We start from the raw sequence: 26732 nt of genomic DNA, 5'->3' as shown, positions 1-26732 counted from the left end.
ATCAGAAACAGACTTCATGAGGGTGGCCTGAGGGCCCAACATCCTCTAGTGGGTCCTGTGCTCACTGCCCGGCACCATAGAGCTCAATTGGCATTTGCCATTGAACCCCAGAATTGGCAGGTCTGCCACTGGCGCCCTGTGCTTTTCACAGATGAGAGCAGGTCCACCCTGAGCACATGTGACAGACGTGAAAGGGTGTGGAGAACATTCTGCTGCCTGTAACATGGTTTAGCATGACCGTTTTGGTGGTGGGTCAGTGATGGTCTGGGGAGGCATATCCATGGAGGGATGCACAGACCTCTACAGGCTAGACCAGGCATGTCCAAAGTCTGGCCCGCGGGCCATTTACGGCCCGGGGGTTGGTTTAATACGGCCCTCCAACAGCCCTCCCTGTTCTGTATAATGTGGCCCTCCCACGGCCCTCCCTTTTATGGCAGACAGTCTTCTGCTTGAGAGCAGAGGGCAGTGCGCATGCCTGACTGCGGCGCGTTCTCCCTGGTCTGTGTAAATGCGGCTGTCGCACAGCCCTCCCTTCTGTGGCAGACAGTCTTCTGCTTGAGAGCAGTGCGCATGCGTGACTGTGCCGCGCTGGGAGCGACAGAGGGCGGTGACGTCAGGGCCGGGCTTCCAGCGTGAAGTGTGTTTTCTCTTCCCCTCCCGGCTGCCGAGCAGAGACTTCAGCTCCAGCTACCTTTTTCACCCTTCACATTAGTGCAGGTAAGTTTGTTTTTTTTTTGTTTTTTTTTTATTTATTTTCAATACATTGTGAAAACTCAGCTGTCAGTTGATCTTAATGTTATGAAATGAAAAGTATGTTGTTTGCAATTAACTCGACATAAAATAATTTATTTGCATTTAATTGTAATGGTTCAAAGAATGTTCGGAAAAATGTTCGGCCCTCCACCATGTTCACTTCATCCAATCTGGCCCTCTTTGAAAAAAGTTTGGACACCCCTGGGCTAGACAATGGCACCATGACTGCCATTAGGTATTGGGATGAAATCCTTGGACCCATTGTCAGACCCTACTCTGGTGCAGTGGGTCCTGGGTTCCTCCTGGTGCACGACAATGCCCGGTCTCATGTGGTGAGAGTATGCAGGCAGTTCCTGGAGGATGAAGGAATTGATACCATTGAATGCCCCCCCCCCCCCCCCCCACGCTCTCCTGACCTAAATCAAATAGAAAACCTCTGGGATATCATGTTTCAGTCCGTCTGACGCCACCAGGTTGCACCTCAGACTGTCCAGGACCTCCGTGATGCCCTGGTCCAGATCTGGGAGGAAATACCCCAGGACACCATCCTTCGTCTCATTAGGAGCCTCTCCCGACGTTGTCGGGCAATGCATACAAGCACGTGGGGGCCACACAAACTACTGAGGACCATTCTGAGTTGCTGCAATGACATTTCACCAAAATGGACTCGCCTGCTGCATCGTTTTATCACTTTGCTTGTCAGTGTGTCTTTAAATTCAGTCCTCTGTAGGTCGATCATTTTCATTGCCATCAACCGATGGGGCGTCCTTACGTTCCTAACACATTACCCCGTCCATGTCAGTATAGATATCCAGCAGGAGATTTCTCCCCATTGAGATCTGATGTGCTTTCAAAGTGTTCCTTTTTCATTTTTTTTGAGCTTTGTATTTGATCATATAGCGTATAATGATTACATGTATACATCCTACTCATTGTACAGCATTCACAATGGGTCCTGCCTCACAGTGCACTTTTTGAATACGGCTTACTTTCTTTTTAAAGGCTAGTTTGAGTTGCATTGCATGTTTTTCTTGTGTTAGGTGGCTGTGGACATCGGTAAAGACCGTTCAGATTCTTTGATTGTGAAGATACACAATATATTGTACCCATATCGATTTACTAAGGAGATGATTCGCACCATGGAGGTACGCTGACCATACTTTATAATGGAGAGAGGTAAAGTGTGCTGTGGACAGTTATAGCATCCTTGGAGCTCTTATGATAGAAGGCTATTTGAATTTCAAGGTATTTAATCTGCTTCAGTGTTTCATCAGAGTTTACAACCTCCCATCAGCATGTGTGTGGGTGCGGGTGCATGTCCCCAATCTCACACAGTCTGCATTCAGTGACTTACATCCACATAGATGTAAAATTGGGAGCAGCAGCTGTGTCCCAATTGACATGAAAGGAAAGTCTGCACATGGATGCATGAAACGCCTGTGCATCCCATGCAAGCAAAACGCACCCCTCACAGGGGTGTACGATTAAGTATGCCCGTGTGAACGAGGCTTTAAAAAAATGGACATGAATAATCATCCGATTACATCTGCCCACCTATAGACCTAGCCTGTGGTTCTGATTGGAACCGTTGACAGATCCAGACTGACAGCCCATGTGAAAGGGCCCTTAGGCAAATATACAAGAGCTGACATACTGAGCTGTAGATCCAATCATTTGGGCAGCAGAAGTTGTATGTTGATCTTGGCCATGCCTCCTGAGCCTCTTTAATGTGAACAACCTCATTGACCAATAGGCTTAGGAGGTGGGAGAACATATTTTACAAAAAAAAAAAAAGTCTTGACCCACTGTTGGCATATTTCTGACAAGTTTGGTTTACTGAACAGATAATAAAGTGATATTTCAGGTACATTAAAAAAAAATAAACGTCATACCTTCCTGCTGTGTGCAATGGTTTTGCACAGAGCAGGCCTGAACCTCCTCTTTTTGGGTACCCTGTCTGCACTTCTGGCTCCACTGCCCTGCTGAGTGCTCCCATAACAAGCTGGGTGCACATGTGCTTGCTCCCCAACCCCCTCCTCACTGGTTGTGATTGACAGCAGCTCTAGCCAATGGTTCCTACTACTGTCTCTGAGCCACTGAGGAGAGAGAGAGAGCTTCTGCTCTTGTGCACATCACTGGATCGAGATCGGGCTCAGGTAAGTATTAGGGGGGCTGCATACTTAAGGTTTTTTATTTTCATGCATAGAATGCCTTTGCAATTTTAGTATTGTTGGTATCCTAACACTAGGTGCTGATTGGTGTGAATGAAAGCTGGTGGAGAGTGACAACACTGCATGACCATGAACCACAGAGGGAATATTTATGAAACCTTACAGCATGGTGTCAGTGTGAGGAGATGCTGGACTCTAGAGCACTCTGATGTAATGTCACTTATGTTATTTATCTAATATTCTTCTTTGCAGGTTGTGCAACAAGTGGACAAAAAGTTCATTGCATGCTTGGTTGACACACAGACTGAAAAGATGGAAAAATCAGGTGAGGACCAGGGTCAGGTGGGGGCAAGGGAGCTGGCAGAGTTAGGTGAGGTCCTAGGAGCAGGTTGTCTAACTGGAGGGCCTGGGAGTGGGCAGAGCTAGTTTAAAACCTGAGAAAAGGCAGAATTCAGTTAGAACCCTGGGGGTGGTAGAATCAGGTGAGGGCCCGGGAGCCGACAGAGGGTCCTGGAGATGAGTTAGGGAGGACCTGGAAGTGGGCAGAGTCAGCTCAGGTCTTGGGAGTGAACAGGGCTGGGTGTTTTTTTTGTTTTTTTTTTGTTTTTGAGGCAGTGAGTGTAGGTTGGGTGGTAATGTTTTCTTGCTTCATAGCACTGCATCTGACAGCAATACCAAAACTATGTTCTATTTTTTGGGGACTCCAGTGGTGAAATTTCATGCAAACGTTCCTTGTCCTGTCCATACTCACTTTGGGGAAGGGAAACCTATACTGGACGATAGCAACATCTCTCACCTGAGACTTCTCAGTCAGTCAGTCATTTGAATCTGTTTTTGTCTTTTCTAAGTGGATTTTGCAGGTGCGAACCTGTTGGTGTTGGTGGATCAGCATGCGGCTCATGAGCGGGTCCGTTTGGAGCAGCTGATTGCAGGTAAAAAAAAAAAAAAAAAGTATTCATCCTCGCTTTTCCAAATAATAACAGGCACCTCTAATGTCTCCTTTACCATACACAGACTCCTTTGAGCCATCATCAGAAGATGGTGGAAGGAGACTAAAGGTTTCCATGGTGAATCCCCCGCTAGAGGTGGACATTACTGAAGAAGAGGGCCGCCTCCTCAGGTATATTGTGTTGTTCATCTCCCGCCATGGTTCAGTTTCTCCAACTCATGGTAGCTTTTTTTCTACAGGATACGCGCAGGTGCGCTGCAGAGGGTTGGATTGTCCCTCTCATTTCCAGACAGCTGTTCATCCCGGGTATTGGTCAGCGAAATTCCCCAATGTTTTGTGGACAAGAAGGTCAGTGAAACGCAACGAAGGAGAGCGATGGTGGCCAGGAAGATGGTGGAGGTGAGAAGCAGGACAGTGTGGAGACATGCAGTGGAGCTTGCTGAATGTTAAGGCTGATTTGTTTGGGGGATTGTGAGAGTTTACTTTTACTGATCTCATTTCTCTGTTTTTCAGGAGTTTCTGCAGGAACAGGTGAAGGTGAGTCTCAGGGACACAAAGTTGTAAAGATTTTTGTTGCAGGAAACGTATAGGATTGAGTAATATGGTGTGCAGCATGTGTATGGAGTAGTGGGGTGTGCAGTGTCTGTACGGTGCATTCTTGTCGGGCTCTGGGTAGAAGTAGATTGTCCTGTGATGAAGTTCATGTGATACAGTTACCTCTCATTTCTCCCTCAGCAATCTCCAGGAGCTCCACTTGGACCTCTTCCAGGGACAGTTTTAAAGGTGCTGGCATCACAGGCCTGTCATGGTGAGGATAGTCTGCTGTGTTTGAGGTTCCACGGGGTAGAGAGGGTGTTATTTATTAAGGAACTTTAGGAAGAAAGATGGTAAGCAGCCATGAGGTATGTATGCCGTCTGAACCAAGGAATCCCCATAGACCTTTGTTGGGCAGACAACTGTGACTAGAGTTTGGCCTGCTAGGGATCCTGAATTTTACACATGAAGTCCTCTGGCTTAGAATCTCCAAATTATGTACAGAGTTACAATTACCTTACCTAAACTAGGGGTCATTTCACTTTGGAGTTCTTTTTTCAGTATGTGGTGATGGGAGGGGAGATTTACCCGTAGGTATGATATGAACTTCATCTTGGTTTTTGCAGGGGCGGTGAAGTTTAATGATCCTTTGACTTTGGAGGAGTGTAGACTCCTGATGCGTTGTCTGGCACAGTGTTCCCTGCCCTTCCAATGCGCACATGGAAGACCAGTCATGCTTCCCCTCGCAGATCTGAGGCATGTGCAGATGGAGGACCAGGTATTGTACTAGCCTCCCACCACCCAAGGGAGCTACAAAATGCTGGGACAAGGTCATCTAGAGCTCAGGGCGAGCATGCCAGATTGCGCCTCCCCAAGATGTGTCAGCATTTTGTGGCAGAAAAAATTCCTCCCCTCACAAAAAAAAGCACTAATCTGCATGCTTGGCTCCTAAGCATAATTTCCCCTCCCTCCTAGTACAATTCTGGCCTCCTCCTGAAATCCTCCTCCGCCCAAATTCTCTCCCTCCTCATAAACCCCCATCAAAAATCACCCCCCACCCTGCCCCCAAAAAAAAAAATTCCCCTCCTAGCACAAACCCTCCAAAATTCCCCCTTCCAAACAAATCACCTCCCCCAAACTTCCTGTGGTGCCCCCCCCCCCCCCACATACTAGCACAGTGACCAGGGCAGCCGCCCTTCCTGCCCACCCCTTGTCCCGGCCCTGGAGCAACACATTGTATCTTGCTGCTCAGTTTGTTCTGGAATGAATATTAAGCTTGCAAACCTAAAGCCTTGTATCTGGAGAAAATGAAAGTCCTAGAAACATAACACTCATTACCAAAACACAGTAAAGCTAACTAGACCAGGAGCTGATCCACTTCTAATAACCAGGAAGGAATCTTGATAGATTCAGTTAGGCCAGTAAGTGACTAATAGGATTTTTGTACTTACTTTCTCGGAGATCATGGACACAGGTATTCAGAAACAGTTGGGTTATACTGCCACTTTCAGGAGGGTTGGTCACTTTCAGGAGGGTTGGTCAATAGCTAACAGAAAAACTGTAAGCCAGCTCCGAATATAACTCCCTCCACTACCCAGCATGCCTTGGTATTGTGAGAAAACAATACACAGGACCATGACCTGTGACCCTTTGGGCTCATTCACACGTGTGTTGATCATGAAAAATGAAGCAATGCTCAAACACGCCTATGGCATTTATGACGTTCTTAAAGCATTGAAAAAGTTTCAAGAATGGTTGATAAATGCCCATGAAAGCGTTCCCTTTTTTTTTTTTTTTTTTTTTTTTAGTGGAAAGTGATGTAGAGAAAATGATCTGTATTGAGATGCGGTTAGGTTGTGGGGTGAAGCAGAAATTTTTGTTTTGTTTTTTTTAATTCTCTGAAGGATGGATTTGTAGTTTTGATTTTGGCTTGGTCCAGCTCAGCTTTGCTGACACAAAAAGCTTTGGCACTGGCAATAATGCTCAATGCCTCTTCTCCTGCCTGGCACTGTCAGTATTACTGGCTGGCTTAATGCCTTTGCCTGCACCCAGAAGCAAATGGTGTTAGCATACAGCTGATCTGTCCAAACAGGAAGTGACTGGAGCTGCGCCGTCCCTGTTTTCAATGGAGTCCTAGGGCATTCTGGGATACAGGAACCTACATTGCTCCTCTCCCAGCTAAAACTTTATAAATATTTCACGAACACTCTGTAAATGCTACAGGTGCTGTTACAGAACATTACCATTGAAACCAATGGAGGCAGCTGACAAGCCTCAGTACCTTAAGAAAGCAACACGCTGTTTACATTTACAACACAAAGCTACTGCTGCTGTGTGTACAGCACTATGGGGTGCCCATTGTAATATTTATGGCAGGCATTGAAGAGCAGTTACGAGGCTTTAAAAATTCTGAATAAATGTATGGTAGTACATGTGAATGAGCCCTTAATGGATGCCAGGAATAAGATTTTACAATAAAACAAAAAAAAAATGTTTTTCCTTCTGGTCTAAGGGACACAGAAACTCCAAACACAGTCAGGACATCTAAAAGCAGTCCAACTGAGGGGTAGGGAATAGCCAGTGTTATACCCAGGTAGGTCCACAACAAAACAGAAGTTGCTAATCACAAACACAGGTCCACAATAGCAGACCAGTTGGTCTACATGCTAAAAAGCCCAAGCCTTACTCTCCCAACCCCTGCAATTTAAAGATGAAAGAAAGTATCACACTAAGGAGTGCCTGGCCAGACAATCCATCTACCTCTGGTTCACATAGGTGCGGGCTGTGTTTTACATGGGCACGAGAGCCCATTCATTTGAATGGACTCCCGTGCCCCGTAGAGAAGAAGTCCCTGCAATTCGTCTGAAAAACGCAGCCTGCACGGGAACCTCGGTTCCCAGTACGGCTGCGATTTCCAGTGCTGGGGGCATGCCATTAGAAGTAATGGCACCTGCCTGTGGGTCCGCATTCCCGTGCGGCTGCACGAGTATTCACGTGGATCCACAGCCGCACCTATGTGAACCTAGCCTTATGCGGTATCCCAGACCTCATAGAACAACATCCCTATGGATAGCCAAACCCCTGAGAATAGTAACAACTCAGGGGTACAACCCTAAATTCAAGTTGACTGAATATAGGAGGTTGGGTGTGTAATAAGTACCCCTCCAAGGTCAAAGTAAGAGCACTGAGCTGACTGAATAAAAACAAATGGATGTGGAGAAGCTTCCACAAAAGGCTACTGAACAGTCAAAAAAAAAAAAAAGAACCTAACCCCAGTCAGTCAATCTGGTAACACAAAGGCTTCTGCACATACTCTATGCACAGCAGGGAGTGCCTTCAGCAGTAGCCATCTGCTGACAATCCAGGGGAACAAAGGGTCTTCCAATGATGGTGTCTTTCTGAAGAAATGCAGTAGAAGAGGCACACCTAGGTTTGCAAACTTCTTTCTGCAGAAGAGACTAGTAGTTGAGGAAAATTAAATGGTAAAAGGCACATCAGAGTCAGCATGTGGCTGAGAACAGCACTCTCAGCTGCATCTGATACAGGGAGAACTCCCAAACCTTCTCCGGAGGTACAGGTCTTACAATACATATGGGATAAGTTCACCTTCAGAAACACGTTACATGTTTCACCTGCTTTTAGGGTAGAACATGTAACACGTTCCAGCTGCTGCAGCTCTCAGCCTCAATTTGCCCCCACTGTCACAATTTAAATGAAGAAAAAAAAAACAAAAAAAAAAAAAAACCACAGAGGTGCAGGGCTCCGCCTACCCGGCCATGTCATTCATTCACAGTTCTGTGAATGGGAGAACTACACCTACTGACAGCCATTGTGGCTGACAGCTTGTACGTTTCGATGAATTACCAGGGTGCTAGTGCGTACTTTAGGTAGTTCATTGATTCTTTCATTGTGCAAGTGCCTGCCCATACAAGGTACAATCAGATTGCTTACACTGACAGCCTGCAGGATCCCTGCACTGCACCTGCGATCTACTGATTGAGTGCGCAATGCCCTGCAGGCTCCAAATAAATAATTGTGCATTTTATTTTTACCTCCCAAAAAAATGTATCTTTTCTCCCTTATTAAGAAAAGTAGGAACTGGTACTGGTCCACTCTGTAAATTAGGGGATTCCTCCAGAGAGGAGGCATGCTGAGGTGTAGAAACAATCTTAAGGGCTGTAATAGCATGCTGCTGCACAAGGGAGTATAATTCTGGATGGGATACAGCTACTGTCGGTAAGTTCTGACCTACAGTACAAAGGAACAAGGGTCTCAGAGTACGGGAAACCCAGGAAGATCTTGAAAGACACACTGCAGAATATTAGTTGCAAAAGAAGGATGAGGGGCAGCTGAAGAAGATGCCAGGCACAAGAAGGTAGCCAAAAGGGCTAAAGTGGGTGGCCTGAGCATCAAAATTCCAGGGAAGCAAACTACCCAAGAACCTGTCTTGATGTACATGTAGCACCCCAGTTACAGAAGTGGTGGCACACTTTCATACAGAAAGCCTATCAGAGGGGTTTGCAGACCTGTGTTTGCCAGCCCTGCAGCCTGAATGTGAGTTAGGCTGACCATACATTATAGATTGTTTGTTTTTTTTTAACAAAAAAAAAAAAAAAAAAAAAAGCCAATTCCCCCATGCACACATTTGAGGTGGATGGAGGAGATCGCTCCTGTGGTGCTATTGTATTCTGTACAATGATCAGTATTGCTGTCTGACAGCCTCCTTGTACCCAAGTCGAATGATAGACCCAGCTAACCCATAGATTGAAAATCAGCCGGTACTGAAGGAATGCCAATCTATATTATTATTATACAGTAGTTATATAGCGCCAACAGTTCGCTCAGCGCTGTACATTTCAATGGGAGACAATACACAAGACAGTACAATAACAATACAATGCGATACACGAGGGGTTCAAGGGCCCTGCTCCTTGGAGCTTACAATCTAGGAGGGAGGGGATAGTGGTACAGGAGGAAATAGCTGTGGGGGATGGAGTGATAGGAAGAGTGGAGGAGATCGGCAATTAGCTGAGGGCTAGGTAGGCTTCCCTGAAGAGGTGGGTTTTCAGGGTGCGCCGAGAGGAGAGTAGGTGAACGTCTGATAGATTGGGATAGGGAGGGGAAGCCCTGGAGGTGGGCATGGGAGGAGGAAACCAGGGAACTAGAGAGGAGGTCTTGTGAGGAGCGGAGAGTGCGTTTTGGGTGGTATTTGGATATTAGGTTGGTGATGTAGTTTGGGGCAGTATTATGGACAGCTTTGTACATCAGTGTTAGCATTTAGAATTTGATCCATTTGGGCAATCGGAAGCCAGTGGAGGGATTGGCAGTGGGGGGTGGCGGATACAGAGCTGTTGGTAAGGTGGATGAGTCTGGACGCAATATTCAGGATCGACTGAAGCGGGGATAGCCTGTGGTGAGCTAGTCCGGTGAGGAGGGACTTACAGTAGTTAAGTTGTGATATGATAAGGGAGTGAATGAGTTGCTTAGTAGATAGCTGTGTTATAGGGGCCAGTTCAAGCAGCCGTAGCAAGGAACTGTGATTGAAGTCATCATAGAAAGAAGAAAAAACAAATAAAGCACATAGTTGTAAGACTAGCAAAAGAATAGGTAAAATGTTTCCCAGCAGAGGTGAAGGCATCCAACCTCCTAGGGCACTAGATTAATATAAGGGTTGGCTAATGATTCTCTTTGTGGTATCCCAATCTCCCAGAGCCAGAAGTATAACCCGACTGTTTATGAATTTCTGTGTCCCTCAATGGATGATGCAGAAATCACTGTAAAATTTGGGAATTTAGAGCCCAGCCAACAGCAGGTGAATAGGCAGACTGGACATCGGATCCCAAGATCTGCTCTAACTACTCTTTCTACCATCAGGTTACTCTAAAGCCCAACTTGAGTCGTCTACGGCACCACTACAAGGCCTGGAAGCGCTTGGCGGGGTCATCTTCATGCATGGAACAGCCAATCGGAGCAGAGACTTATCCAGATACACAACACTCGCAGGCTGAGGTGGAGACTTAAATATACAATAAAATATTTATTTCTTAAATTCAGTCTTTTGTGTGTTTGAGTGCACGGACATCAGTGTCACAGGTCGTTGTCTGCAGGGTGGTAGAGTTCACTCATCAGACGGTAAATATACGATGGAGCGTTCCCTCCGATATTGGTTATGAACAATGTGATCAGCTCCGCAGGGACATGGTCAAAGATGGGACAATGAGCACTGACTTTGGACAGGATCTCACCTGCAGAGAAAAGACGTGTTACTCCCGATATACACAGTGCAGCTGGGGAGCTGAGAAGAGCGCCCCCTACCTTGCGAGAATGGAAGCACTTCCTGTGGAGACACAAACTTGTGGAAGGAGTCTTCTTCATTGGGGAACTGAAGAAGGGAAAAGATGGTACTGTTATCACCAACATTCATCCCCTTCCAATGAGCACAAGGTGGGAGGAGCCACCTGACACAAACTGGAACAGAGGGTGAGGGAGGACCCACACACCGCAAGCAAAGAAGCACATGAATTCACATCAAGGGTGAGGGAGGGGCAACACAGTGAGGGAGCAGCCAGATGGTGAGGGAGGGGTTACATAAAGCAGAGGAGGATCCAGACAAACTGACAGGATGAGGGAGGAGGCCATATCAAGCAAGGGAGGATCCAAACTGACAGAATGAGGGTGGGGCCACAAAGTAAGGGAGGAGCCAGAGAGACTTATTACAGAGAATGAAGGAGGGGCCACATATAAAGTACAGGATGAGATTGCCCAAAGTGACTCAGAAGGGGATGGAGGGGGCCACACACAGCAAAGGGGGAGACACAAACTTGATACATGACGAAGAAGGAGGTGCACAAACTGACACGTGGCAAGGGCGGAGCCATACAGAGTGAGGGAGGAAACTCACAAACTGACACACTGAGGGAAGGACAAGCCTGAGATACTAACGGTAGATGGGGTTACAGAAACTGCTATTATTACCACCATTCCCCACACTCAGAATGTACCTGTGGTGACAGTTTGAACATGGGCGCGCACACTATGAGCGGAGTGGAGTGATGCTTTGCGGCCAGGGCCAATGCATGCGTCCCGGACACTGCGCGTAGGGAGCCGTTAGCCAGGATGGTCTTGGTGCCTATAATAACCTGAGAGAAAAGGAATTACATTTACCTGCCACGCATAGATCTGGTGAGATTCACATCACCCCTCCCTCTATTCACCTTATTCACACGGGACATGACTGCAAAGATGGCAGCATCTGTGATGACTGTAGTCTCTATTCCCGCTTTGGCCAAACTGACTGCCATTTCGTGACCCTAAAAACAGGAAGTGTCAGTGGTGGGGAGTAGATGACCTACCTTAAATGTAGAGTCTGCTCTACTTACCTGACAGAAGGGGGCGCACTCAGCCACTATAACATGGAATATCCTCTTACGAGCAGCTTCCTTCAGAAAACGCAGCACAGTTTGTGAACTACCAATCGTCATGATCACCTCGTTGGAATGGATGTGTTCCTTGGCCTGAGTTTCGATGTTGTCAGTGGTACCCTCTGCCGGGAGACATTGACCAATCAGAAACAGACATAGTGGTGGGAGATGTTCAGACACAATGGCAGACCATTACCCAGTTCAACGAGCAGCTCATTTACAGCTTCAATCACATTGGCCTTCAGCAGTGGGAAGAAAGTGTTGAAGTCCTCACTCTGTCCCTCCACCATCACCAGCTTGTGGAGAGAGTCCTGCTGATCATTCTCCTCACTGCAGCCACGCAACCTGCGCACAAGATGGACACCCATTAGGTGACCCGCCACAAATCAATGGAAAGACTCAATTACTGAAAAAACATGGCCATATGTCTGACCTTTCTCTGCGTATGCATAGTACTGTGAATACTCAGTCCAAAACATTGCAGGACATTTAAAGGAACACAAATGCTGATTGGTGGGTTAGTCTGACAAGCAGAGCTTTGGCATTTCTGAGCAGCAAAAGTCCTGCACCCACTCATTCCTTCTGGGCCCACTGCTATCATGAGCTGCCCCAGTGGCCAATAGGAATGTAGAGGAGGCAGAAAGTACTGGACCTTAGCCTGTTGGACCATTATTAGCATGGTTTTAGAGGTCTTTGTTGTATAGACTGGGTCCCTTTAATGTATATCTCCCATTCTTACTGTCCCTGACTCCTCCTCCTGATTACTCTGCAAATGCTATATTTTTTTCGTTGCCTCCAAATTCCATGAAGCCTAACAGTGCAATCCTATTCGCCTTCTGTCCTCCTATTGAGTTATATTTATGTTCATATCTTAAGAACCTCAGAGAATTTGTGATCATGTGTCTTCCCCATGATACAGGAGCCTACGACCTGCACGCATATTTGTACTGATACATGGTAACGCCCGATTATCTAAGACAAGAGAAGGTGTGTCCATGACACCCAATGCAGGCAGGAAGTGGGTGGATGATGCTGGATGACATCCTGCTGTCCTTTGTTAAGGAGGACTGAGGGTGAAGAGCATTGTGACATTGCAATGTGAGATGGACCATGTGCTGTGTTCACATGCAGTCAGATAAATGGGATGGATCATATGCATCGCTCATGTGCGATTGGATAGATGGGACGGATCATATTCTGCGTTCATGTGTGGTTGTCGGATAGATGGGATAGGTATCATGCTGTGTTCACATGCAGTCAGATAGATGGGATGGATCACATGCATCGCTCATGTGGGATTGAATAGATGGGATGGATCATATTCTGCTTTCATGCGTGGTTGTCAGATAGATGGGATAAGTATCATGCTGTGTTCACATGCAGTCAGATAGATGCAACGGCTCATATGCTGCATTTACGTGCAGGCATATATAAATATCAAGCATAGGCGAGTGCTGGAACTATAAAGCAGCTAGCACCAAGGTATAGGTAACAACTCCTTATAGATAAATATATAGAAAATGCAACGCTAAACTAAGTGAATGATATTATAGTGAAAATAAAGTGCAAAGTCAATCTGACATATAACAAAAAAAAAAATAAAAAATTGATCAGCGGAACAGGCGAGTGCAGCATATAAAAATCAAATATAAAAAAAATGTTCAATAAATGTGACACAGTAAAGTGAGACTATATAAATTCCATAACATATCAGTGGAGTAAGCTATAAATTGTCCGTAGGGATAAAAGTACAACAATCACGATGAAATATTGTGAAGTGATCCAATAGGGAATCCACCAGCTCTGACAGATGTACACTCACCAGACATCTACTGGTATGTAAGCACATCTCTGAGTACGGGTAACAGCAATGAAGCCACTGCAATGGATGCTCAGCCAAGGGCAAAAACGCAGGTGGACCCTCTCCTATGAGGAATAGCTCACCACAGGAGCCAAAGTAGTATATACAGGTGAAACTCGAAAAATTAGAGAATCGTGCAAAAGTTCGTTTATTTCAGTAATGCAACTTAAAAGGTGAAACTAATATATGAGATAGACTCATTACATGCAAAGCAAGATAGTTCAAGTCGTGATTTGTCATAATTGTGATTACGGCTTACAGCTCAAGAAAACCCCAAATCCACAATCTCAGAAAATTAGAGTGTTATGAAAAGGTGCAATATTCCTAGATTGTAAGCTCGAAAGAGCAGGGCCCTTGAACCCCTTGTGTTTTGTTTTGTTACTGTATTGTCTCATGTTCTGTCCCCCACTATAATGTACAGCGCTGAGCAAAGCTTTTAGCACTATATAAATACTGTATAATAATAATAATTCTCGGCTCAAAGTGTCCCACTCTAATCAGCTAATTAAGCCATAACACCTGCAAAGGGTTCCTGAGCCTTTAAATGGTCTCTCAGTCTGGTTCAGTAGAAATCACAATCATGGGAAAGACTGCTGACCTGACAGTTGTGCAGAAAACCATCATTGACACCCTCCATAAGGAGGGAAAGCCTCAAAAGGTAATTGCAAAAGACGTTGGATGTTCCCAAAGTGCTGTATCAAAGCACATTAATAGAAAGTTATGTGGAAGGGAAAAGTGTGGAACAAAAAGGTGCACAAGCAGCAGGGATGACCGCAGCCTGGAGAGGATTGTCAGGAAAAGGCCAGTCAAAATTGTTGGGGACTTTCACAAGGAGTGGACTGAGGCTGGAGTCAGTGCATCAAGAGCCACCACACACAGACAGATCCTGGATATGGGCTTCAAATGTCATATTCCTCTTGTCAAGCTGCTCCTGGGCGAAAGAAAAACAGACCTGGTCTGTTGCTCAGTGGTCCAAAGTCCTCTATTCTGATGAGAGCAACCTTTGCATCTCATTTGGAAACCAAGTACCCGGAGTATGGAGGAAGAATGGAGAGGCACACACTGCAGGATGCTTGAAGTTCAGTGTGAAGTTTCCACAGTCTGTGTTGATTTGGGGAGCCATGTCATCTGCTGGTGTTGGTCCACTGTGCTTCATTAAGTCCAGGGTCACCGCAACCGTCTACCAGGAGATTTTGGAGCACTTCATGCTTCCTTCCGCAGATGAGCTTTATGGGGATGCTGACTTCATTTTCCAGCAGGACTTGGCACCTGCCCACACTGCCAAAAGCACCAAAACCTGGTTCAATGACCGTGGGATTACTGTGCTTGATTGGCCAGCAAACTCGCCTGACCTGAACCCCATAGAGAATCTATGGGGCATTGCCAAGAGAAAGATGAGAGACATGAGACTGAACAATGCAGAAGAGCTGAAGGCCGCTATTGAAGCATCCTGGTCTTCCATAACACCTCAGCAGTGCCACAGGCTGATAGCTTCCATGCCACGCCGCATTGAGGCAGTAATTGCTGCAAAATGAGTCCAAACCAAGTACTGAGTACATATGCATGCTTCTACTTTTCAGAGGTCCGATATTGTTCTATGTACAATCCTTGTTTTATTGATTGCATGCAATATTTTCATTTTCTGAGATTGTGGATTTGGGGTTTTTTATGAGCTGTAAACCATAATCATCACAATTATGACAAATCACGGCTTGAACTATCTTGCTTTGCATGTAATGAGTCTATCTCATATATTAGTTTCACCTTTTAAGTTGCATAACTGAAATAAATGAACTTTTGCACGATATTCTAATTTTTCAAGTTTCACCTGTAGTGTAGTATTTTATTAAATAATGAATAAAAAGACAATCCATGTGGAAACAAGAATGAAGGTAAAATGGAGTACCAAGATGTCCGCCTTTCCAACTTTCGGCAATGGCGGCGTGACGTCAGCAAGTGCGGCTCCACCCGACGTGTTTCGTGCGCATGCATGCCTTCAGGGGTACGATCACTCGGGCATATACATTGGACAAATCATTTGTTGCTTTTACATGTGGTTGGATTGATGGGAGGGATCATATACTGTTTACGCGTGCAGTCGGATAGATGTAATGGATCAAATGTTGCATTTACAGGCAGTTAGACAGAGGAGATAAATCATATGCTGCATTCACATAGATAAGGACAGCTCATTTGCTGCATTCACTTGAGGCTGGATAGATGGGATGGACTATAGGCTGTGTTTACATGCAGTTGGATAGATGCGACAGATCATGTGTGGTCGGGTGGATGGAATGGACGTGCAGTTGGACAGGAAGGATCATATCCTATGGTCATGTGCAGTCAGATATATAGGATGCATCATATGCCTCGCTTCTGTGTAGTTGGATAGATCATATGTATTCTCGTGTGGTCGGATATACGGAGCAGATCACATGCTGCACTCACGTGTGGTCAGATAGATAGGACAGGTCGTATGGTGCATTTATGTGCTGCCGAATGGATAGTACTTTGAGCGTGTTATCTTGGAAGCTCACACCTCAACTTGTTCACAGGCACAAGTGCCAAGAACCAATCACAATACCCCCATGGAGGAGGAACTTGCACTGAAGTGCATTGCAACAGCCCAAAGCTGTTATTCCAACTTCTGGGGAAGTTCACATGACAAATACCCCATGAACGCAGCACTATTAGCACCCACAGCTTGTGAAGGCAGTACCATACCATAGGACTCTCCAAAAAACTCAACCCAGGTGGATCTGATATCAGTGTGCAGGTGACAGTACTGCAGCTGAAGCTCCCATATACCCTCCAAACAGACTATATATAAAAACTGGCAGTCAGCCATGGGCTGTACAATCCTCTATTAACCTCCTTAGCAGTCTGATTATGTCAGTATTTCTGTGCTCAAAGCGGTACATTTTTTTGCATGCAAATATGTTGTTTTTTTTATTGTAGGCCTGTAATTTTTAGGAATAATTCACTGTAATCTGTCCGAACAAGAGTCTAGTAAACATCCCAGGTATAATAAACTTTGAAACACAAAATCATAATATAATAAATAATCATAAAAAATAATATAATAAATTGAATTAAATAATATAATCAAACCAAAAACACTGAAATGTGAAATATAGCGCCAAGTTCGCACATCGCTGAGCTCCGTTGCAGAATCGATTTCAGTGTCTGATGACGAATTTCCCCCATGAATCATTATCACTCAATTCTGCAAGTGGTTCTAATTTACTATCGCTGTTCTCTAGCCGGTCTAAAACCGCTTTTGACGTAAAGGGACGCTTTTTGGACGCCATGGACGTTTCTCAGCTTCCAGGCAGAAAGAACAGTAAAAATGCAGGCAGGGCGCCGGACAAAGCACTCGGGACAAAATGTATGTGAAATGGTTTAATACAGGAATGTTATACTATGTGATTTTAGTGTATTTAGTGAATGTCACATTTTTAAATTTCCCGCCGGATCTGTCCCCCATATGTTCCGATGCTACCAGGGAACGGAACCCCAAAGACGGCATCGGCCAGAGAAGATGGCCGGGGACGCTGCAGGGGGGAAATTGCGGGAGCGCAGGACAATGTAACTGCTGGCGGGATCCCAAAGCAACGTTGCAGGGTAATCCCAAGTGTAGCTCGGGGTTACTGCTTCTGGTACACTCGGGAATACCGCCGGGGGGGGGGTAAATCATGGGTAAAATCACAGATTAAGACCGTGTTAGCATTCTATGACTAAGAGCTGATTCACACATGTGCGGTGCGGATTGAAGCTCAGATTTTACAGCTAATTTACACAGTAGTTGTTCAGCATTTCATGTCAGGTTTACACCAGGTTCAGGTCAGGATTTCATCCTGTTCACACATATGCGGTTTAGAAACGGTTCCAATAGAAGCCTGTAATCCACACCTGAACCAGAACGCACTGCTCAGAAATCACACATGACTCTTTTTCAAACTGCACCGCTAGTGCACCGGACATATGTGAACAAGCACCATAGGAAGCAATGTTATTTCACATTTCATGCGGATTGGCTGCGGTTCAAACCGCAACCAAACCACATATATGTGACCTGGCACTAAGGCCTTTCCTGGCTGAAACATGTCAGTACTGTCTTATCGGTGGATTTTACCCTGTGCTTTAATAAAGAGGATTGTACAGCCAGTGGACAAGTGCCAGCATTTATATACCATTACACCATGGGGGGAGGGTCTAGGAGATTCAGTCATATTACCTAGAAGTTATGCACCGACTACCTGTCAGGTAATGAGGCTCATGGTGAAATCTACGAGGCTGCAATAATAACGACCCCTCTCCTGTGATGGTAAAGCACCAGCTGTACAGGGTCGTATGTGAAACTTTCTGCATGAATATGGAGCCATCATGCTCATCCCATGACTTCAATTTCCTTCTCTGGCACCTCCTAGCACAGTGTGCTCGGCAGCATGATGGAGGTTCCTCACCTGCCGTATTCCTCACGGATGAGTTTCAGCACCCGGCGCACCATGTTCCCTACGGTGGTCTCCGAAGGCTGTGCAGCCGTCATCCTTCTTCCCTCCCTCCGGATAATGTCCATCAGTTCTCCTGGAGGAACAAGAGACGTTACACAAGTGGAGACCCAACTGCCCATTGTACAACCCAATCCTGGGGGTGACACCATCACCATACATCCCAGGGGTGACCCCATCATCTTTACTAATCCCAGGGAGGGCTCTCTGCCATCTGTCCTCATTGCGGGGGTGAACAAATTGTTTGCCCTCTTCCTGGGGAGTGACCCTGCTTTTCCTCCCTCTTCACAGGGGCGACCTGCTGTCTGCCCTCAATACAGAGGGGTACACCCCCCCCATCATCTGCCCTCATACTGCTAGTGATCCTGCTGTCTACTCTTATTCTGGGGGTGATCCTGCCATCCTCCCTTGTCATGGGGGTGACTGGCCATCTGCCTTCTTTCCAGAGGTGACCCAGTTTGTCCTCATCTTGTGGCTAACCCGCCACCCCCATTACAGGGGTGCCCCCATTGAACCCAGAGGTGACCCCACTATTAGCTCTCCTCATGGGGGTGACATGCCACTATTTATCCTTATCCTGGAGGTGAGCCTCCCATCCATGCTTATCCTGGAGGTCACCCCATCATCCTTCCTTGTCATGAGGTTGACCTGCCATTCACCATCGTTACAGGGGTTCCCTCCCTTATTACAGGGCACCCCTCCCCCCAACATCCGCCATCAGCCAGGTGATCCTGCCATCCATCTTTGTCCCGCAGGTGACCCTCATTCTCTCCCATTAGGAGGGGTGGCCACCATCCACACTTGTTACAGGCCCCCCCCCCCCCCCCAAAACGTCCAAACTTATCCCAGGGGTGACTCCACTGTCCACCTTCATTCTGGGGGTGACCCCATCATCCATCCTCGTCCCACATGTGACCTCATCATTGTCCCTCATTACGAGGGGTGACGTGCCATCCACACTTGTTACAGGCCTCCCCCCCAACAATGTCCATACTCATCCCGGGGTGTCCCCACCATCTGTCCTCATCCCACATGTGATGTCATTGTCCCTCATTATGAGGGATGACGCACCATCCACACTTGTTACAAGCACCCCCCCCCCCCAACAATGTCTGTACTTATCCCGGGGTGTCCCCACCATCCATCCTCACCCCACATGTGATGTCATTGTCCCTCATTACGAGGGATGACGCACCATCCACACTTGTTACAGGCCTCCCCCCAACAATGTCCATATTTATTCCGGGGTGTCCCCAACATCCATCCTCGTCCCATATGTGACATCATCGTCCCTCATTACGAGGGGTGACGCACCATCCACACTTGTTGCAGGCCTCCTCCCCCCCCCACACAATGTCCATACTTATCCCTGGGTGACCCCACTGTTCCCCTTCATCCTTGGGGTAACCCCACTGTCCATCTTTGTCTGGAGGTGACGTCATCATCCTTTCGTTACCAAGGTGACCTGCGGTCTGTCCTCATCCCTTGAATAAACCCATTGACTATCCTCATCACGACGGTGACCCCGCTGTCCCATCATCCCAGACGGTGACCCTGCTGTCCCGTCATCCCAGAACAGTGACCCCATTAGGGTTGCCACCTCATCCCTTATAAGCCCCATTCACACGTGAGCGTAGCGTTTGTGCATTTTTATGCACGTCTGCGAACGTTCGACGCGATCTGTCCAGGCGTTTTGGGGCTTTTTTGAATTCTGACAAATTTTGTATTAGCCAATAGAGAAAAATTTTCATCTGCCGCATCGATTGTTGCCATGGCATCGATTGTTGCCATGCCGACAAAACGTGTGATTTGTGCTTTTCCAGGAATTAAAAGGCATCAGTCTGTCCGAATGGAGCAACAAAGGAATCCCCAAACCGTTTCTGAGCCTCAGGCGACTCGGAATGGAGGTGCGAACATCTCCATGGAGTCATACTGATTTTTTTCTCTCCCTGATCGTTATGGAGCTTGGCGCTAAAAGTCGCTCAGGTGTGACCTGGGCCTACACCAACTCCTACGACTGACGCGGCTCTGCGGCTGACTACGGTGGGAATTAAACTCATTTATCTGCTTTAGATTGGCCCCAGAACCGGTTTTAAAGGGATGAGGTGGTAACTCTAGACCCCAATGTACCCCCGCTGGCCAGTGAGGCCCTCACCCGCGTTGCCCCATCTGGCCTGAGCGATAATACGGCGAAGAAGGCCCACAGTCTCTCGGGCGGTCTCCTCCGAGCTCGGGCGCCCTCCCCCCCTCTTCAGGCCGGTGATGAAAGCTTCGATCCGCTCCGATAACTCCGACTCCTTCTCCGATCCGGCCGGCATGGTGACAAGGAGTACCAAGATGGCAGACGGCTAAGTGACGTCACCGCGTAGCACACGGCGGCGGGCGAAGTTTGTTTCCTGGCACCAGTGAGCACGTGACCTCTACGCTACTTTTCCCGCACTCCCTGCCATCAGCTGGGGGGCGGTGTAATGGGAAGGGGGTTGGGCGGAGCTGAGGTGTGGTTCTTCTGCGGTGTGCACGGGCTGGTGGTTCCCGGTGACAGTCTGCGGGAGGGGGAGTAGCGCCCTGTGTCCCCCCCTACGGTACAATATGATTGGAGGGAGTGATATGTGGGCGACCTTCTAAGTATTGAGATTGTACACTGATTGGACCGTGTGTGACCGATGTTGGAGACTCCAAACTTCTCTTACTGTCCCCTGTGACTCCGCCCACAATGCTGTACTCAGGACTAAAGGGCGGAGCTGGCAAAGCTTTGGACCAATCACATTGTAGCTGATAATCCTCAGCTGTGCATACTAGGTGAGAGAAGGAATCTGATTGGCTGTCAGCCATGGTTACAGTACACAGTGATACACTTCCCACTCTTTCATTGGACTGGGAGGAATGGACTGTTACCCCTAGCAACCATTACTAGGAGATTGAAACAAAGACTTTGCTTGGTCTTCCTGTATTGGGGTGTGAATGTCCCTCAGAGGGTTCATCAATCCGACACCAACCAAGCCGACTGACGTCACCTGACACTGCATGTGTATGTCCCTTTAATCTGCAGCAGGATGCTGATTGGCTGCTGGAGTATGATGTCATTACAAGGCTATGAGGAGGGGGAGGCAGATCTCAGGGTGGAGCAGCCGGTTGATGCTGGAAATACCTTCAGGAGGTAAGGAGGGGCCCCGGGCCCCGTTGTCTGTGTGTGATGGATGCTCCTCCCACTGCGTTCCCTGTGTGCTGCTTCCATCATTGGTGACCTCTCCGCAGATTCTTCCACTGACACGGCGAGTGTGACTATACATCACTGCCTCATAATTCATAGGATGTCTCATCCCGTGTCACCATCTTTATCCCTATTCCTGACATACCTTCCCCGTCCCCTATATACCTTCTCCATCCCAATCCCTGACATACCTTCCCCATCCCAAACATACCTTCCCCATCCCAATCCCTGACATGCCTTCCCCATCCCAATCCCTGACATGCCTTCCCCGTCCCCTATATACCTTCTCCATCCCAATCCCTGACATACCTTCCCCATCCCAAACATACCTTCCCCATCCCAATCCCTGACATGCCTTCCCCATCCCAATCCCTGACATGCCTTCCCCATCCCCATCCCCAACATACCTTCTCCATCCCAATCCCCAACATGCCTTCCCCATCCCAATCCCCAACATACCTTCCCCATCCCCGACATACCTTCCCCATCCCAGTCCCCGACATACCTTCCCCATCCCCGTCTTTGACATACCTTCTCCATCCCCATCATACCTTCCCCATCCCAGTCCCCGACATACCTTCCCCATCCCCGTCTTTGACATACCTTCCCCATCCCGGTCTTTGACATACCTTCCCCATCCCTGTCCCCGACATACCTTTTCCATCTCAGTTTCCGATATACCTTCCACATCCCAATCCCCGACATACCTTCCCCATCTCTGACATACCTTCCCCATCTCTGACATACCTTCTCCATCCCCATCTCTGATATACCTTCCCCGTCCCCGACATACCTTCCCCATCTCCGACATACCTTCCCCATCTCCGACATACCTTCCCCATCTCCGACATACCTTCCCCATCTCCGACATACCTTCCCCATCTCCGACATACCTTCCCCATCTCCGACATACCTTCCCCATCTCCGACATACCTTCCCCATCTCCGACATACCTTCCCCATCCCAATCCCCGACATACCTTCCCCATCCCAATCTCTGACATACCTTCTCCATCTCTGACATACCTTCCCCATCTCCGACATACCTTCCCCATCCCAATCCCTGACATACCTTCCCCATCCCAATCCCTGACATACCTTCCCCATCCCAATCCCCGATATACCTTCCCCATCTCTGACATACCTTCTCCATCCCCATCTCCGACATACCTTCTCCATCCCCATCTCCGACATACCTTCCCCATCCCAATCCCCGACATACCTTCCCCATCCCAGTCCCCGACATACCTTCTCCATCCCCGTCCCCGACATACCTTCTCCATCCCCGTCCCCGACATACCTTCTCCATCCCCGTCCCCGACATACCTTCTCCATCCCCGTCCCCGACATACCTTCTCCATCCCCGTCCCCGACATACCTTCCCCATCCCCGTCCCCGACATACCTTCCCCATCCCCGATATACCTTCCCCGTCCCAATCTCTGACATACCTTCTCCATCCCAATCCCCGACATACCTTCTCCATCTCCGACATACCTTCCCCATCCCAATCCCCAACATACCTTCTCCATCTCCGACATACCTTCCCCATCCCAATCCCTGACATACCATCCCCATCTCCGACATACCTTCCCCATCCCCATCTCTGACATACCTTCTCCATCCCCATCTCTGACATTCCTTCTCCATCTCCGACATACCTTCCCCATCCCCATCTCTGACATACCTTCCCCATCCCCGATATACCTTCCCCATCCCCGATATACCTTCCCCATCCCAATCTCCGACATACCTTCCCCATCCCAATCCCAGACATACCTTCTCCATCCCCATCCCCGACATACCTTCCCCATTCCCGTCCCCGACATACCTTCCCCATCTCTGACATACCTTCCCCATCCTCGACATACCTTCCCCATCTCCGACATACCTTCCCCATCCCAATCCCCGATATACCTTCCCCATCTCTGACATACCTTCTCCATCCCCATCTCTGACATTCCTTCTCCATCTCCGACATACCTTCCCCATCCCAGTCCCCGACATACCTTCCCCATCCCCGTCTTTGACATACCTTCTCCATCCCCATCATACCTTCCCCATCCCAATCCCCATCATACCTTCCCCATCCCAATCCCCAACATGCCTTCCCCATCCCAATCCCCAACATACCTTCCCCATCCCCGACATACCTTCCCCATCCCAGTCCCCGACATACCTTCCCCATCCCAGTCCCCGACATACCTTCCCCATCCCCGTCTTTGACATACCTTCTCCATCCCTGTCCCCGACATACCTTTTCCATCTCAGTTTCCGATATACCTTCCCCATCCCAATCCCCGATATACCTTCCCCATCTCTGACATACCTTCCCCATCTCTGACATACCTTCTCCATCCCCATCTCTGATATACCTTCCCCGTCCCCGATATACCTTCCCCATCCCCGATATACCTTCCCCATCCCAATCTCCGACATACCTTCCCCATCCCAATCCCCGACATACCTTCCCCATCCCAATCTCTGACATACCTTCCCCATCCCAATCTCTGACATACCTTCCCCATCCCAATCTCTGACATACCTTCTCCATCTCTGACATACCTTCCCCATCCTCGACATACCTTCCCCATCCTCGACATACCTTCCCCATCTCCGACATACCTTCCCCATCTCCGACATACCTTCCCCATCCCAATCCCTGACATACCTTCCCCATCCCAATCCCCGATATACCTTCCCCATCTCTGACATACCTTCTCCATCCCCATCTCCGACATACCTTCCCCATCCCAATCCCTGACATACCTTCCCCATCCCAATCCCTGACATACCTTCCCCATCCCAATCCCCGACATACCTTCCCCATCCCAATCTCTGACATACCTTCTCCATCTCTGACATACCTTCCCCATCCTCGACATACCTTCCCCATCTCCGACATACCTTCCCCATCTCCGACATACCTTCCCCATCTCCGACATACCTTCCCCATCTCCGATATACCTTCCCCATCCCAATCCCTGACATACCTTCCCCATCCCAATCCCCGATATACCTTCCCCATCTCTGACATACCTTCTCCATCCCCATCTCCGACATACCTTCCCCATCCCAATCCCTGACATACCTTCCCCATCCCAATCCCTGACATACCTTCCCCATCCCAGTCCCCGACATACCTTCTCCATCCCCGTCCCCGACATACCTTCTCCATCCCCGTCCCCGACATACCTTCTCCATCCCCGTCCCCGACATACCTTCTCCATCCCCGTCCCCGACATACCTTCTCCATCCCCGTCCCCGACATACCTTCTCCATCCCCGTCCCCGACATACCTTCTCCATCCCCGTCCCCGACATACCTTCTCCATCCCCGTCCCCGACATACCTTCCCCATCCCAATCTCCGACATACCTTCTCCATCCCCGTCCCCGACATACCTTCCCCATCCCAATCTCCGACATACCTTCTCCATCCCCGTCCCCGACATACCTTACCCATTCCCGTCCCCGACATACCTTCCCCATCCCCGATATACCTTCCCCATCCCAATCTCCGACATACCTTCTCCATCTCCGACATACCTTCCCCATCCCAATCCCCAACATACCTTCTCCATCTCCGACATACCTTCCCCATCCCAATCCCTGACATACCATCCCCATCTCCGACATACCTTCCCCATCCCAATCCCCGATATACCTTCCCCATCTCTGACATACCTTCTCCATCCCCATCTCTGACATACCTTCTCCATCTCCGACATACCTTCCCCATCCCCATCTCCGACATACCTTCCCCGTCCCCAACATACCTTCCCCGTCCCCAACATACCTTCTCCTTCCCCGTCCCCGACATACCTTCTCCATCCCCGTCCCCGACATACCTTCTCCATCCCCGACATACCTTCTCCATCCCCGACATACCTTCTCCATCCCCGACATACCTTCTCCATCCCCGACATACCTTCTCCATCCCCGACATACCTTCTCCATCCCCGACATACCTTCTCCATCCCCGACATACCTTCTCCATCCCCGTCCCCGACATACCTTCCCCATCCCAATCTCCGACATACCTTCCCCATCCCAGTCCCAGACATACCTTCTCCATCCCCGTCCCCGACATACCTTCCCCATTCCCGTCCCCAACATACCTTCCCCATCCCCATCTCTGACATACCTTCTCCATCCCAATCCCCAACGTACCTTCTCCATCTCCGACATACCTTCCCCATCCCAATCCCCGACATACCTTCTCCATCTCCGACATACCTTCCCAATCCCTGACATACCATCCCCATCTCCGACATACCTTCCCCATCCCCATCTCTGACATACCTTCTCCATCCCCATCTCTGACATTCCTTCTACATCTCCGACATACCTTCCCCATCCCCATCTCCGACATACCTTCCCCATCTCTGACATACCTTGCCCATCCCCGATATACCTTCCCCATCCCAATCTCCGACATACCTTCCCCATCCCAATCCCACACATACCTTCCCCATTCCCGTCCCCGACATACCTCCCCCATCCCAATCCCCGACATACCTTCCCCATCCCAATCCCCGACATACCTTCCCCATCCCCGACATACCTTCCCCATCCCCGACATACCTTCCCCATCCCCGACATACCTTCCCCATCCCCGACATACCTTCCCCATCCCCGACATACCTTCTCCATCCCCGACATACCTTCTCCATCCCCGACATACCTTCTCCATCCCCGACATACCTTCTCCATCCCCGACATACCTTCTCCATCCCCCTCCCCGACATACCTTCTCCATCCCCTTCTCTGAATTACCTTCCCCATCCCCTTCTCTGAATTACCTTCCCCATCCCCTTCTCTGAATTACCTTCCCCATCCCCATCTCTGAATTACCTTCTCCATCCCCATCTCTGAATTACCTTCTCCATCCCCATCTCTGACATACCTTCCCCATCCCCATCTCTGACATACCTTCCCCATCCCCATCTCTGACATACCTTCCCCATCCCCATCTCTGACATACCTTCCCCATCCCCATCTCTGACATACCTTCCCCATCCCCATCTCTGACATACCTTCCCCATCCCCATCTCTGACATACCTTCCCCATCCCCATCTCTGACATACCTTCCCCATCCCCATCTCTGACATGCCTTCCCCATCCCCATCTCTGACACGCCTTCTCCATCCCCATCCCCAACATACCTTCTCTGTTCCCGACATGCCTTCCCCATTCCCGTCTTCAGTATACCTTCCCCATCCCCGATATACCTTCTCCATCCCCGTCCTAGACACACCTTCCCCATCCCCGACATGCCTTCCCTGTCCCTGACATGCCTTCTCTATCCCCTCATTCCATCC

At 48.6% G+C, this 26732-nt stretch overlaps 3 protein-coding genes across 4 annotated transcripts in view; 2 read left to right on the top strand and 1 right to left on the bottom strand.

Annotated features, from left to right (window-relative positions):
- The first annotated feature begins 754 nt into the window (after window positions 1-754).
- Window positions 755-10456, top strand: MLH3 (mutL homolog 3). 2 transcript variants are annotated; one of them, XM_089658940.1, is made up of 9 exons: window positions 1167-1898; window positions 3177-3249; window positions 3773-3856; window positions 3939-4044; window positions 4113-4272; window positions 4387-4410; window positions 4609-4681; window positions 5034-5185; window positions 10282-10456. In XM_089658940.1, the coding sequence occupies exons 1-9, from the start codon at window positions 1881-1883 to the stop codon at window positions 10426-10428; spliced, it is 837 nt and encodes a 278-aa protein (XP_089515066.1). In that variant the 5' UTR covers window positions 1167-1880; the 3' UTR covers window positions 10429-10456. The 2 variants fall into 2 exon arrangements, with proteins under 2 accessions (XP_089515067.1, XP_089515066.1); XM_089658941.1 differs by lacking the exon at window positions 5034-5185 and having other exon boundaries at window positions 755-1898.
- On the bottom strand, window positions 10418-20564 carry EIF2B2 (eukaryotic translation initiation factor 2B subunit beta). The gene is made up of 8 exons (XM_089658939.1): window positions 20356-20564; window positions 18156-18276; window positions 12025-12173; window positions 11787-11950; window positions 11622-11717; window positions 11409-11546; window positions 10723-10789; window positions 10418-10652 (listed from the first exon to the last, which is right to left on the bottom strand). The coding sequence occupies exons 1-8, from the start codon at window positions 20516-20518 to the stop codon at window positions 10495-10497; spliced, it is 1056 nt and encodes a 351-aa protein (XP_089515065.1). The 5' UTR covers window positions 20519-20564; the 3' UTR covers window positions 10418-10494.
- A 495-nt stretch (window positions 20565-21059) lies between these two features.
- RPS6KL1 (ribosomal protein S6 kinase like 1) overlaps window positions 21060-26732 on the top strand; it is a 28025-nt gene continuing 22352 nt past the window's right edge. Inside the window, exon 1 of the mRNA XM_089658938.1 lies at window positions 21060-21357. The gene's annotated coding sequence lies outside the window, so the exon portion shown is untranslated. The remainder of the gene's footprint in view (window positions 21358-26732) is intronic.

This window comes from Staurois parvus, unplaced genomic scaffold, assembly GCF_062004578.1.
Source record: "Staurois parvus isolate SC_StPar_1 unplaced genomic scaffold, SC_StPar_1.0 ptg001112l, whole genome shotgun sequence".
NCBI classification, from domain to species: Eukaryota; Metazoa; Chordata; class Amphibia; order Anura; family Ranidae; genus Staurois; species Staurois parvus.
This window is presented reverse-complemented; position numbering and strand designations above follow the sequence as displayed.

Excerpts from the sequence above, each read along its gene's own strand:
- MLH3 (XM_089658940.1), top strand. Across the intron at positions 3,857-3,938 it reads TTTGGAGCAGCTGATTGCAG|ACTCCTTTGAGCCATCATCA; the intron begins GTAAAAAAAAAA and ends TACCATACACAG. Across the intron at positions 5,186-10,281 it reads ATGTGCAGATGGAGGACCAG|GTTACTCTAAAGCCCAACTT; the intron begins GTATTGTACTAG and ends TTCTACCATCAG.
- EIF2B2 (XM_089658939.1), bottom strand. The coding sequence starts at position 20,518 with ATGCCGGCCGGATCGGAGAAGGAGTCGGAGTTATCGGAGCGGATCGAA. Across the intron at positions 12,174-18,155 it reads ATCCGTGAGGAATACGGCAG|GTTGCGTGGCTGCAGTGAGG; the intron begins GTGAGGAACCTC and ends TCTTGTGCGCAG. Across the intron at positions 10,790-11,408 it reads TGTTCAAACTGTCACCACAG|TTCCCCAATGAAGAAGACTC; the intron begins GTACATTCTGAG and ends TCCCTTCTTCAG.